Below are 14312 nucleotides of genomic sequence, written 5' to 3' on the forward strand. Positions count from 1 at the left end.
AAAAATTTCCACCAACTATAATATAAGAATACTTTTTTTACCTTTTGAACCTTGCCCATCTGCTTTGCTTTATATTGGTGCTACTTGTTTGTAAATGCTGTCCTACCATTTTAAGGGGAGGAATCTTTTGGAAGTTGAAGAAGGAAGGAAAAAGACTGTTTTCAAATGTCCTCACAACACCTGGAAACCACTTCATGGAATAATTGCAGATTTGGGGACATAATTCTACTGTACGATAAGAGCAATCATGCATGTTATCTCTAAGAAGTATTTTCTTTGTGGTAGTGCTCTATGTAGAATAAAGTTTTGTTTTATTATGGCTCCTGACTTTAGACTTACAAACAATAAAAATGTCTTTATTTAAGCTGTGTAGTGTGCTAAATAAGCTTCTGCTCTGATCAGTGCTGTAGCAATATTCTGTTGATATTCTTCCAGCATCTTTTAGGCAACTCCCTGTTTCACTTATCCCAAAATACTGTGAATGTGTTAGTTTTATTCCAATATATAATAAATACTTAGTTATTCTAAAAAATTTTAGTTTCTTGGTGAAACAGGCAGGTTATTAATGGAAGATGGACTTTGTAAAAGATTTCACTTACATATCAGGATTTAATGGGTCATTTTTTCAAACTCGTGGACATCAGTTATAATTTCTTGCTTATGTGTTCAAGGAATATTAGGAACTATTGGATCCCACTGTTTGGAAATCTAAATCTTAATATATAATGCTAGTAGCTGCATGGCCCATTATAGAAAAAAAGATAACTGTCATACCTTTCTGCTTGGAGAAGTTTGAAATAACTATTATATTCAAACTGTGTGAAATATGGCACCGGATTTGCCTGATATTTGGAAGATACTTCACATAATTTGAAATAACTGTTACTATAATTTTAAGGGAACATAATTTTATGTGTTTTGTTTTACCAGAGTTTTAATCCTAAGAGGAAAAATACATTTTTTGGTTTTTTTTAGAAGTTTTACATGAAGCTGCAGGTGTCTTCTGCTGAATCACGTAATTTGAAAATATTTAAAAATAACTATTTGTTTCATTACAGATGGCGGAGTTTGACACCAATTGGACAGCCTATACCAGGAACTAGATTTATTGCATTCAAAGTTCCTTTAAAAGGGGTATGTATAACTACAGATTGGTTCTATTAGATACAGTGCAAAAGTAGTGAAAAACAGCATGAATATTCATGCAAACTTCAGGAAAGTTTTATGAAAAAATAATTTCTCAGATTTAGCCCTTCCAGTCATCTATTAGTGGCTTTTTTACATAATAGTCTATATTTTTTCTTTTTCTTTTAAAATTTGTATTTGATGTTACTCTTTTTATTTATCTTTTAACAATCATAAAGTCTCTAACCAATCAGCACGATTCATTTGATCGCTATTAAGTGGCCTAAATTAATTATCTTATTTAACATCTTTTAATGACTGTTGTAAGAAAATCATATGGAAGGGGTTATGATATGAATAACAAGCCAAAATATAATTTTACAGAAATCAAACACTCATTAAAGGATACCAGCCAGTGCAGTACTTTTAAAATTATAGATTCAGATTCCCAATTTCATAAGCAAAAAGCTTCAGTGATCTGAAGGAATGCAGTATATTTTAAAAAGAAGTCTTCATAGATTTATTAACGTGTTAGTACTTCATTTAGATTCTTCCTAACAAATTCCATCTTAATCTATTAAATACATTGCATCAGATCTTTTAATTCTTTGTGACAATACAAAGTGCGGGGGCTGTCTTTTATAGACTCTTCAGTTTTTGGTGGATTGAGGCATAGGGCAAATACGGTACATTTGCCCTTTTGTATGAATTAACACAAGTGCTGTATAAATTAACTCTTATAAGTCCTTGCTTCAGATACATGGGAGATAAAAGTTTCTAAGCTCTTTTTAATTTCAGTGGTTAGACATGACCTTAGCAGTTAAGAGTATTTTGTCTAAGCTGTAGTCTACAGATTGCACTCTAGTACTCATATACCAAAAATGTGGTTATTTGGGTATATTAGTGCCTATTACGTTTTCAGTCACCATTCAGTTCACTTCTATCAGCAATGACTGAAGTGGAATGCTTGCAGCGTTTGTGTCCTGCAGCTGCTTTTACAGCTTTGGTATGATGGTTTCGTTCCTTTGACACCAAGGGTCTCATACTTGATGTTGGTCATATTCTCCATGGTACTGATAGATAGTGCATAGCCATGTGTCATTTTACCAAAGACGGCCAGTGGAGAGATCTAGCAATGAATATAAAATTCAGTTGATATATAATTAAATTCTTTGCTATTGAGGTATTTGAGAGAGGATTTTTTTCATCATTAGCTCCTGTAATTCCACTTGATCCAGCACCAGTTTTTTGCATAGATGCACTGTTCTAGGCAGGATTTGCTCAGTGTGTGTATTTCCAGTTCCCTGTCACTCCAGATTTCAGAGGAAGATAATTCGTTGCTAACTTGACTCTTCCCCTGTAGCTCCTGCCATAGTCTGGAAGGAGGTCCACCAGAGATCATAAAAAGGGCAGACATTCTCAGAGAATGTTTATAGCAATGTATCACAATATATCACTCCATTTCGAGTCATACTGATCTCACTGGGCATAGATCCCTGTTCTGTGAAGCTGTGTTTGAACTTGGCCAGATATAAAGTCTGGTACCCATGAAAGCAAAATCTGTAATATTTCAGTTCCTTCAGTTTGTTCAGTGTCAACTATGGAAGATATGGAAATGACAAGTCTTCAGAGACTGTGTGCTTGAAGCTCGTGGTGTTTGTGGCAGAATACACATAAAATGCATAACTGGCTAAACTGTGATGTCTTTTCAGAGAAGGTAGAGGTCAGTAAATCTGTCTGGAAAAGCTGAAGACCTGATTGGTCATAGTATTGTCAGAAGTCCTATTATTAAATTGGTGGAACAGACTAGTTAAATATGTGGTAGTTTCCTTCTTTGCTACCTATTAGGAAATTGATGATTTCAAGTGAGATAAGTGCTTGCTAGAATCATAGATTATAATCCGTACAGTCAAAAGAAGGAACGGTTAGTTACCCTATAGCATCTGTGGTACTGAGAGGTATGGGGTGCGTGGCTGCCTTCCTTTCCATTAGTTCTGAGTCCAGTCTGCTTGAATATCTTGTCGACAAAGGTACTGAGAGGTGGTTGAGGCTGCTGCATCTCTTGCCACTGTCTTTATTGGTTGTGGCTGGGCCTATGTCAAAAGGCTCTCACAATGGACAAGTGCACTATTCACAGAAAATCCAGTCTTGCATATATGAGATATTTTCCTACCTAGAGCGAAGAACACATTCCAAAAAACACAGCTACAATAGGGTGAGTAAACATTTTTCCTACTGTTTCTGTCAAATGAAATTAATTATTCATTACCCACCAACATGCAGCTTTCTTTGTCACTGTATTTTAGTTATATTTAATATTTCCCAGTGCTAAATGACATGCCAAGTACACTCTGCCAAGAGATGAAGCAAGAATAAAAATGTCTGCGCAACATTTGTGGGGAGAAAGTTAAAACTTTTAGAGTAAAGGAACTTTTGTATCACAACTTCTAATGTTTTACATGAAATACACTGTTAATTTTGTGTTATTGTGCAGGACAACGTATGCTGGGGGGAAAGAGGATTGTGGTGTTTTACTTTTTACTGATGTTTAGTTACCTAAAAATCAGTATACACATGCTGAATTTTGCAGGATTTTTGTCTATCAAATTAGTGCTTATTTTAATAATGTTTGTTAACATTGTAAAAGTGGAAATTCTCACACATTTTCTTGCATTTTCATGTGATTAGAAATACACAACAAATTCTTGCTTTCTATTTGGTTCCTTTTCATTTTTTTCTGTATAATACATGGACATGGTTCTGATACTGTAAACTTTCCCTTTTGAATACTGATGCTTCCTAGTCCTAATTAAAACAGCTGAATATTAAAAATGTTACATTATTAGAACTTAAAAAGAAAATCTTTTTTTTTTTTTTCATTTTCATTGCAGGCAATTAACCAGAGGCTCACCCCAACCCAGAAATTTACACCAAAAGACTTAATTGCTGCAATGAAAGCCCTAAATGTGGAGCTTGGATTAATTATTGATTTAACATATACCACACGATACTATGAAGTTAAGGTAATATAAGAATAATAACAAAATAAATTGGTTACTGCAACCTTTGTTTTAAAGTGTTTATGCATTTGCTTACCTTGAATTGGAATAGAGGAGTGAGCCATCTAGACTTATGTTGTGTTTCCAATAGAAACGAAATGCTTTATCACAGAGGAAATAACTCCTTCTCCCAGCTAGTTGCATTTGTGGCTCATTTGTATTATGATAACTCAGAGTAATGGATAAAGACTGAAGTCTTTATCCAGTCAGGCACTGCAGAGAAGATGCAGGAGGCTTACAGGCTGTGCCCTGAAGACATGTTCATTTATTTCAAGGGTCTTTTTTTTACTGGTCTTTAGTGGAATCCACTAAGAAAGCATACATTTTTAAACTATTTGATTAATTTCCATTTTTTTACCAGTATGGTCCAAACAATTGGGATTAATCAGCCTCCTATTGAAAAGGAGAATGAATAGCAGTATTCTAACTGAATGTTAATCTTTGAATGTACACGGCCTGTAAGCATTAAGGGAGTGAATGTGTGAGTATATATATGGTTGTGGGTGGGAGGGACAAATATTGCTGATAATTGTAAAATGGGTTAGAATGGAATTACAAGAATCGGATCTCTTTAGTTGATGTGCTGCCTTATTAGCAGGGATAAATAAGTCTTCTTTTAGAACTGTTCTTTGAGATCAGGTCTTTAAAGTGGAAATACAATGGTAGTTTATAAGAGTGTATATATAATTATGTCAAAATTGTTTTCAGTTTCTACTCAGGATTTGAACTACTGTTTTACACTGGCATTATGTTAGATACTGCTTAAGGTATTTCACTGATGCAAGACTTCAATAATTTTTACCATTTTTTTTCTACTTGTTGCTAGGATTTACCTAAAAGTGTGCAGTATAAGAAACTTTATACTGTTGGACTTGAAGTCCCCGATAATGCTACTATCCTACAGTTCAAAAAATGGGTCAGAAAATTTCTATGGGAAAATGCAGGAAATGGTAAGTATCAGCATCTTATGCTGTAGAGAAACCAAAAATTTTATTTCAATGCTAGCTGTATCATTTATTAATTTCAATAGATACATAAGGCACCAGGGATCTCAGACTTTCCATAGCACTTTCCACTTTGCTATCATAATACGATACATTATGTGAAGCACTACATATCTTTTTTGCATTCAAAGCATGTCTTTTTCATTAAATGCCCTTTCTAATACTTATATTTGTGTTATGTGTCAAAGCAACTGCAACAAGGCTTTCATCTGCCTGACCCAAGTTGTCTACTATCAGCGTAGTGTTGTAGCTGCCAGCCTTTTACAAATGTTCTAAATAGCACAGCGTTCCTCTGATGGCATTAGACACTGATACATGTGAGCAACTTAAGTCCCTTTAGCCTGACGTAGCAGTTTTTTGATTTATGAGTCCATTATTGCCCTGATATCTTAGCAATTCTTAAAAATCATATTACAGACACAGTGTCAGTGTTTCCACAGTGTGGATCTGCTGCGGTTTAGTGTTTATGCAATAGTACATTTCTTGCTGAGATGATATAAGGTTTTTCTTACGGAAATAAATGTGCATGTATTTTGCCACAGCCTGTGTGCAGCTTTTACCTTCTCACTTTTTTTTGCTAGTGATTTTTTGTAAGTATATTTTAACTATTTATCTATCCAATATTGGAGTACCATTCTTTCAAGCTTTTTCATGCTATTTGCTGTGGTTACTTTGGCATTTTCTGTGAGAAAGTAGAGATATGAACTGCCCAAGTGCATACAGGTTTTGATGCAGAGCATAACTGTGGTTTTGCTGTGGATGGTCAACTCTGTTTTGTGAAAGAGCTCTGACCTAAATCTCAGGTACAAGAGCCTGAATTAGAAGTGCTGGGAAAATTAAAAGGCATTAGAAGAAGTCTTTGTCCTTGCTCAGGAGGTTAGTGTGTAAGTTCTTCCTTTGCTCTTTTTTGGATTAGGGAAATTACTTGGAGATTATTAATTTTCTTCTGGTTTTCATCTAGTGATTTTTTTGTGTGTAACAAAGAATAGTCTGTATTTGAATCTAATTACTTCTATTTCTCAGAATTGAGATAATAAAATTTGTTACTGGATGAAGACCTGCAGTTCCAGCTAGTAAGACCATTTTGGCAGGGCTTAGGTAACTTCAGAGTTGGGAGAACTTTTGTTTTTATTTTAACTTACTCATTGTAACTTGCCCTCTGTTTTAGATTACCCCTAAATTTCTCAGGATTCTTCTTACAAATATTTTTTTTAAAGTTGGGTTTTTTTAGTCTCTGAATTGTTAGGACACCAACTTAAAATAAACTTACATGGCAATGCGACTGTTCTGTGGCAGTTATATTTTATCTCATTCAAAAATGTATCAAAGTCCCATTTCAAAGACTGCCTGTCAGTACTTCTTCTCTGCCACAACTTTGATTAAGGTTTTTTCATTTAAAATCTAGCCCAAAACTCTCAATCATTAAATATACATTTGTACTTACGCCACGTTTCGTTTGCCCTTAAGTATTGTTGTTCTACATGCCCGTTATTATATTCAGTATGTCTGATTTGGTTTTACAGACTAAGTAAGACAAGCTTCCTAGGTCCCTTCTCATATTTTTTTTTTTGTGACCATCATAGTAGCCCTTTCTCTACATATTCCAATTCGATTTTTTAAATTTATTAAATATGGATAATTAGAATTGTATGGAATAGTCTGGATGAGGTTTTATCAGTGCCTTGCATGACCATATTAGTGTTTCCCTATTTCTGTTGGAAATATCTCATTTTAAACACCCTAATAATAGTAAGTTATCTGCTTTTTAGCCTTTAGCTGATTAGTATAACCTTTCCAAAAAAGACACTATTTCTTTAGAGATTGCTCGTTCCCATTAGAGTGCTTCTTTTCTCCATGCAATTCCTCATCTCTATGGTTCATCCCAGTAATGATCCAAATTTTTAGTTCAGTTAATGAATTCTTCTAGTAATGCATTTCATACTCCTAAACACTACGGGTATTATGTATATTTTCTCCTTTCTGTAAGTTTTAAGAGAATCTGTAAGTTAGGTTCCTCAATTTTACATTTGCTTGCTTAAATTTGCTTTCAAAACTATATCTTATTCTTTTTCTTCTGTTACTGCAGTTCTGGCTGAGGCCAGCCACTTTACCTGTCATCACTCCTCTTTCTTTTTTCCTATGTTCTACAGAGTTAATCTCAGTCTTCACAGGTTTGCAAGTAATGAGCTAACTGCTACTAGACATCCTACACGAAGAGGACAAAGTCTGGATGTGTCTGTTCTTTTACAGACATGACACTATAATTTTGTAAATAGGAAGCATTATCTATCATTACTTTGCTAGAAAAGTACAGCTTTTGTCTTGCACTAATCTTTTAGTAATTTCACTTTCTGAACTATTAAGGACTATGTTTTCTTTTTCATAGAGAAACTCATTGGCGTTCACTGTACTAACGGAATTAATAGAACTGGCTACCTTATATGTAGGTAAGGGTTGTATAAATTCAGAAATCATTGTTCACAAAAGATAATGCCCTTGTATTAATCTGTAATCCCTTTGGGACAATAATATAATCATATTTTTCTTCAGATATCTTATAGATGTTGAAGGCTGGGATCCAGAGGCAGCAATCCAAGGTATTTATACAGTTTGGACTAAGGCACATGTTGGGTTGTAATTCACAATTACTACAATTGTATTCACAAATACTACAATTCTATTTTAGTATCCTTAGAGTTATCTCATGTGCTAGCTTCCATAGAAGATTTTTTCTGACTGTTGATTCTGTTCCAGGCAAGGCTTGAGCATTAGCAAATTGACAGCATGGTAGGAGTATGTTTCAGATGCTTAAAATCTTTTTTTTGCCTTTTGCTTTGAAGGGTTTTCAGTCATAGGTTGCTACCACTACTAGTTTCAGTTGTCTAAAAAAAGAAAAGCTGCAATATTGCCAGCTTGCTGAAGTATTTAATAGCAAGTTAAAATTGTTTCAAAGTCAGCATCTTGTGGTGAACAGAAACTTGCCTTTCACATTTTTGTGGCTCAGTTTGAGCGCATTTCATTAGACTTGTATCATCTTTTCTTTAGCTTTTGGTGATGCTAGAGGTCATCGCATGGATGGTCTTGTGTACCTCACAGATCTCAGAACACAGCCAATGAGAAGGTAAACAAAAGCTTTTAGTTGTATGGTTATGATTTTCCGGTATGTCTACTGGTACTTTGAAAAGTTCACTTCAAGTCATAAGCCAAAATTAGCTCCCTCTTAAACCTTTAATATGCAACTACATATACATTGTAAGACTTCTGATACGAATAACATGAAGTGCAGTGTACTTCCTTCTTTCATCTTTTTAATTTATTTGGTTCAAAAGATTTTTTTAATCTGACCTACTGTTGAGCATTGGTGTGGTTTTATCATATTAGGACAAGTGTATTGAGTCTGTATTCTCTCATAAACTGAAAGGAGCCATTGCAAAGATTTCTTTATAAGCTCTATGATCTGCCTGCTGTTGTTGGCATGTTAGAACCAGATACTTAAAAAAAAAAAAAAAGTACAACAGTTTGAGGAATAAAAAAGTATAGGAGAGTGGAAGATTGTTCTTAACTCCTCTGTTCATAGTAGTTGTATCCCTGGTGTGTAAGAATTTTATGCTTATCGTGTTCACCTAAGACTAGCTAACCTTTACATCTTCCTCAGTTACTTGTGCCAATGATATCTTGTAGCAGTAAATTTATTTTAAAATAATACCTGACTGATCTGTGTCTTTTTAGTTTAATTGAATGCCCTTTGGTTTACTGCTGTCATTGTTTTATGGTCTGTGCATGACTAACTTAGTCCTGTGTCAGATTTTTGAATGGTGCTTGTCTCACATCCTTTAGGGGATGTTGTTCTGTGCTTATAAAGTTTAGGTATTCTCCTTGCTTTCCCTGCAGCCTTTCCCCAAATAAATTTCTAAGATTAAAATTTGCAGTTATGAATGTCTGCAAATTTAACTTAACATACAAAACTTTCTGTCATTCTAAACTGAAGAATTTTATGTGGGTTTATTTCCTCTCTCAATGGTATCTTTTAAAAAAGAAAGCTTATGTGACATGTTTTTATTCTTCTTAGTAACCTTGGAATGGATGTATGGGATTCAGATGAAGATATTATTCCCCCACCACACGCAATGGAAGGACCCGCGGAACGGTTCCCAAATGAAGACTTTCAGGGGTAATAGACTGAAACATGGAATTAGAAGCCAAGAAAACACGCCATGGGAAAGATAATTGTTTCTTAACATAAACATGAAATACTATAGATATTTTACAGGGGGATTGGACTAGATGATCTTTTGAGGTCCCTTCCAATCCCTAGCATACTGTGATACTGTGATACTGCGATACTCATGCAAAATATATTTACAGAATTTGATGAAACAGTGAAAAGATATGGGAAGGAAAGAGAATGTGTGCTATTAGAAGTCTGTAAGTAATTAGTTCACTTGGAAAAATGTAGAGTTTTACTTTGCCAGTCCTTCTTTCTTATTCTGCAATTATTTTTAATTAATTTGGAATCACTGCTTTTGCCTGTTTAACAAGTGCTATAGAATAACAATTGAATGTTTGTCACAGTTTCTACTATGACATTGAAAGTTTTACAGTCTTACTTACAGTTTGGATTCTTAGTCGCTTTGATACCTATATATTTGCAATGTCTTTCATATGAATTCTTAGTTAAAAAAACTTGTTTTCATTAATGACTTGTAGCACTTACAAGTATGATGTTCTATTTAAGACAAAAACTTCTTTACAGGTCTGGGAAAAGATTAAGAATTTATGATGACCACTGTGACAATGATTTGCAAGGACAGATGCAGTTGAGAGATTTTGATTTCATTAATAAGGGACCTGGACAAAGACGAAGACCATTTCATGACCATCAGATTCAGGATGATTTAAGAGCACCAATGCAGATGAGAAATTGGGACTACAATAGGGGACCAGGACAGAGACGAAGACCCTTTCCTGATCATGAGTTTTATGACAATTATCAAGAAGACGTGCAGCTGAAGGACCTAGACTTCAGTAACAAGGGACCTGGACAAAAGTTGAGACCTTTTCATGGACACCAGTTTCATGATGATTTACAGGCAGAGAGAAAATCAAGGGGCATCGAATTTAACAGAGGCCGTGGACAAAGGCAGAGATCTTTCGCTGACCATACACCTCGTAATGATTTGCAGGAAGACAGGCAGTCAAAGGATTTTGATTTTGGTAGCAGGGGCCGTGGCCAGAGACGAAGACCGTTCCATGACCACCAATCTCGTGATGAATTTCAGGCTCAGATGCAGTTGAAAGAGTTAGATTGTGTCAACAAAGGTCCTGGCCAAAGACTAAGATCTTTCCATGACTATCAGTCACGTGATGACTCACAGCCACAGGTGCAATTGGGAGACTTTGAATTTGTTAATAGGGGTCGTGGGCAGAGGTTGAGACCTTTCAATGATCACCAGCCTCACAGTGACTTACAAACAGACATGCAACTAAAAGATTACGATAATAAAGGTCCTGGACAAAGGCGGAGACCTTTTCATGACCATCAACCTTATGATGACTTACAGGAACAGACTCAGTTAAAAGATTTTGATTATGTTAATAAAGGGCATGGACAAAGGCCAAAACTTTTTCATGATCATCCAGGTCACGATGACTTGCCACGTGAATGGTGTTCAGACAGGTAAAGCATCCTTGAGCTGTAAGACTGGAATTAGAGAATAAAAGCACTTTAAAATTACATTTCAAAAAAGCACTTTTAAATTACATTTCAAACTAATTAATTTTTAATATAAATTCATTTGAAAACAATTAATCATCCTTTTAAAATCATATATAAATGATCACTTAATTAACTCTTTTTATTTTGACTTATGGAAGGGTTTGATGTAAGCTGGAGTGTTGCAACTTTGAAAGCCAATGTTTCCTCAATTAGAAGGTTCTGCTGCTTTAAAGCTTATGTGTTTCCTTTGCCTTTTTAGAGTCATCTTGAAACAAAACTCTGTGTTCCACTTTGTTTTGTATAGAAACTCACATTTAAAAAGCAATCCTCAAGACAGAAGATGATATGAAATTTTATTTATGCCCTCAGCCAAACAGAGATAAACAGTAATGCTACAAGAAAGTTTCTTGCATTTGTTTATTCCATGAGTTAATAATTTGTTAGAAATCCCTTTGGTTCTGAACTTGCATCATATTCTCTCAAATACATATATCACTTATTATTAAACCTATTGGATTCTGACATAATATTTCAAAATATTTTTAATATTTCAGAATGTATTTCAGATATTTGCTGGGCTAGTAAAGTTTGATTTAGTTTCTTCCGTTGTACAGCTGAAACGGAGGATATTACAATGAAGCATACTATTTTGATGTGTCAAATCAATACAATTAAGATAGTTTTCATTAAAATATTAAGTAAATATTAATCAAAAGTAAAAAGATTTTTATTTCATTTGATAAAAACATATTTTTCAAAAGGTTACAACAGTTGGTACTCTTAAGATGCGATTCTTGTGGTTATTTGCAGAAGTCAATCTTTTTCTTCCCATGAAAATGTACCAGAACCTCATTTCTCCTCATCTCCTTCACTTCACAGAGATTATGGGTCTGATAATGATAACTTTAACAGAAGTTACGGGTAAATATCAGATTTCATATGTTGTTTTCTTATTTACCTTTATACTGTTACTCCCCCAGTTTACCGGCTAAAAAATACAAATTAACTGCTCAGTGTAAAAATTGATATTACTATTTTTGCTTAAATGCAGTTTAAACCATTGAATCTGAACACTGAACAAATCATGTGACTAATTTGTGGTCCATCTATATTGAGTTTGAGTGTTATTAGGGAATGGTTTGAGAATTCCTGAGGTTAAGTCATTGACGTGACAGGCACAGTTCAAGCTAATGTACTACAAAATATGAAAAGCTATCGTCAGTAAGCAAAAAAGCAATATACAGATGCTATATTTAACTCTTCACTGCTGCCTACAAAAGAGTTTTACTGTGAGAGATGGTCAGACACTGAGACAGGTTACCCAGAGCAGCTGTGACATCCCCATCCTTTGAGATATTTAGAACTCCCCTGAATATGTCCCCTACACAAACTCATCTATTAGACCTACTTTGAGCAGGTGGCCCTAGGTACTTCTAGAGATCCTTTCCAGTCTAAATTAAGCTATGATTCAGTGAGGGAGAAGATTTTAAAATTAAAAAGATTGTTCTGAATTGGCTTTATACACCACTTATTTTACAAAGTAAGGAAGGTACTTGAGAGTAAAGAGAATCCAAAACAAAACGAATCTATATCATATGTGCGTTTTTAGATCCTTCCATATGTGTTTTGTAGGAGAGTGAATCTTCTATTGCAGAATAATTAAGAATTAAAATATTTGGAGCTATAAATCCAAGTATATTATTGCCTGTTGAGACTATGTACTAGAGAGCTACTACTACATATTATTCACAAAAATGAAAACATGGGCTTAGGAACAAAAATGGCCCCTAGGTAAAGAAACCCTCAGTAAACAGGGAATTTTAATTAGAAACAGCACTTGAAACAAAATATCTTCCAGTAGAATTACTTAATATAAAGAGCTTTAATTTTAATCACTAGAATTGAAAAATTAATATAAACAAGTTTGCAACATCCAGTAGAGAGGATTTTAATTTTAGGGGGTAAAAACAAGAATGAGGGTCTGAATTGTTCTTTCGAGGTTACACAAGTTTAATTTCTAATGGTGGCCAACAACAACAACAAATCAACTGTTTTATTTCTAAGGATTTCACTGTTCATATTTGTTCTTCTTACAGTAATCGACCAAGTTGTCCTGAAGAAAATAGGAGAATGCATCCCTCAGATGAATTTAATAGAGGAAAAAACAGATTTGCACCATATTCTTCACGAACAATGCATCCATCTTCATCTGTACACCAAGAAAATAGTTCAATAGACTATGAAAGAAAACCTTTTCAAGGTGAAACTACCAGAGAGATGGAACAAAGCAAAAGATTACCAGTTGTAACAGTTGATTACAATTACGGTCTGCCTTTAGATTATGGACCTGAAGAGGAAGAGAGAACACATTATGATTTACCTCCAAGAGACCGCTACAACTGGAACTGAATAAAAAGGACAACGTTTGCTCAGCTTAGACTTACTTTTACCTACTTTACTTTGTATGTGGACCAATTCTTTTTTTTAACAAATTAGGAAAATGCAAATTTCAGTAGTAGGGAACTGGTCTGTATTGTAAGATTAGCTTCTACTGATGTTTGGTTCTTTAAATTTATTAGGGTGTATTTGTTAAGTGTAGTTGGAGACAAGGTCTCAGTACACATAGAATTAAAGTAGTCCTTCCTTTTAGTGAAATTGGAACCCTGTACCTTAAAACAAAACAACTTTCTGAGTGATTGTAGTCGTGTCTTTTGTTTTACATTTCTTTAAAATGTATGTAATTTCTGGATGCAAAAATCATAATAAAATATTGCACTATCAGGTAAACCAGCATTGAGATTATAGAAAAAAAAAAAACACCTGTGTGAAGCAAAGTTATGTCCACTTCATCCTTTAATTTGAAAATAGCAGTTTGAATTATTGCTAACAATCTGCAGCATTGCAGTTTAATTCCAGATTTTCTGTACCATCAACTGAACTGACCTAGTTGCACTCTTTTTTCATAGCAGAATTTTTCCCAGATTGCTAAGAACACAGAAGCAAATGGAGTTTGAATACTCTAAATATCAAACTTGCTTTTCAGTAATCTGAATAGCCCATCCTGATTGTGTATTTTTTTCCTGATCCCATAGGTTATATATATTTCAGAATAACCCAGTGCAGGTAAATTTCACAATTTTCTCAGCAACGCATCCAAATGAGGTAGCTCATGTATCATCAGCTTACCTGTCTCAGCTGGCCAAGATCACTAGTGCTTATATAGTTACACCTCCCTGTTTGTCAGTCATTTTTGTCTCGTTCTATTTTTTACTAGTTTCTTTTTACAGCACAGCAGAGTAATGTAATCAGAACAGAAGAATAACCTCTTCAGGTTGAAGTTACTTTTAAGAGTCATGTATTGGACAGTCTTCTCTGAACTGCCACTTCAGTGGGTCTCAAGAAGGTAGT

General features: G+C 34.5%; 1 protein-coding gene across 1 annotated transcript; it reads left to right on the forward strand.

Moving 5' to 3' along the window:
- Positions 1-984: 984 nt before the first annotated feature.
- LOC309674405 (uncharacterized protein) lies at positions 985-13841 on the forward strand (the record flags this gene model as incomplete). The annotated part of the gene is made up of 10 exons (XM_082486430.1): positions 985-1134; positions 4017-4148; positions 5011-5134; positions 7575-7635; positions 7739-7785; positions 8234-8309; positions 9258-9359; positions 9942-10865; positions 11784-11825; positions 13001-13841. The coding sequence occupies 10 exons, from the start codon at positions 985-987 to the stop codon at positions 13311-13313; spliced, it is 1971 nt and encodes a 656-aa protein (XP_082342556.1). The 3' UTR covers positions 13314-13841.
- Positions 13842-14312: the final 471 nt, after the last annotated feature.

The sequence above is a fragment of the Vanellus vanellus genome (assembly GCF_965231255.1).
Source record: "Vanellus vanellus genome assembly, chromosome: 7".
NCBI classification, from domain to species: Eukaryota; Metazoa; Chordata; class Aves; order Charadriiformes; family Charadriidae; genus Vanellus; species Vanellus vanellus.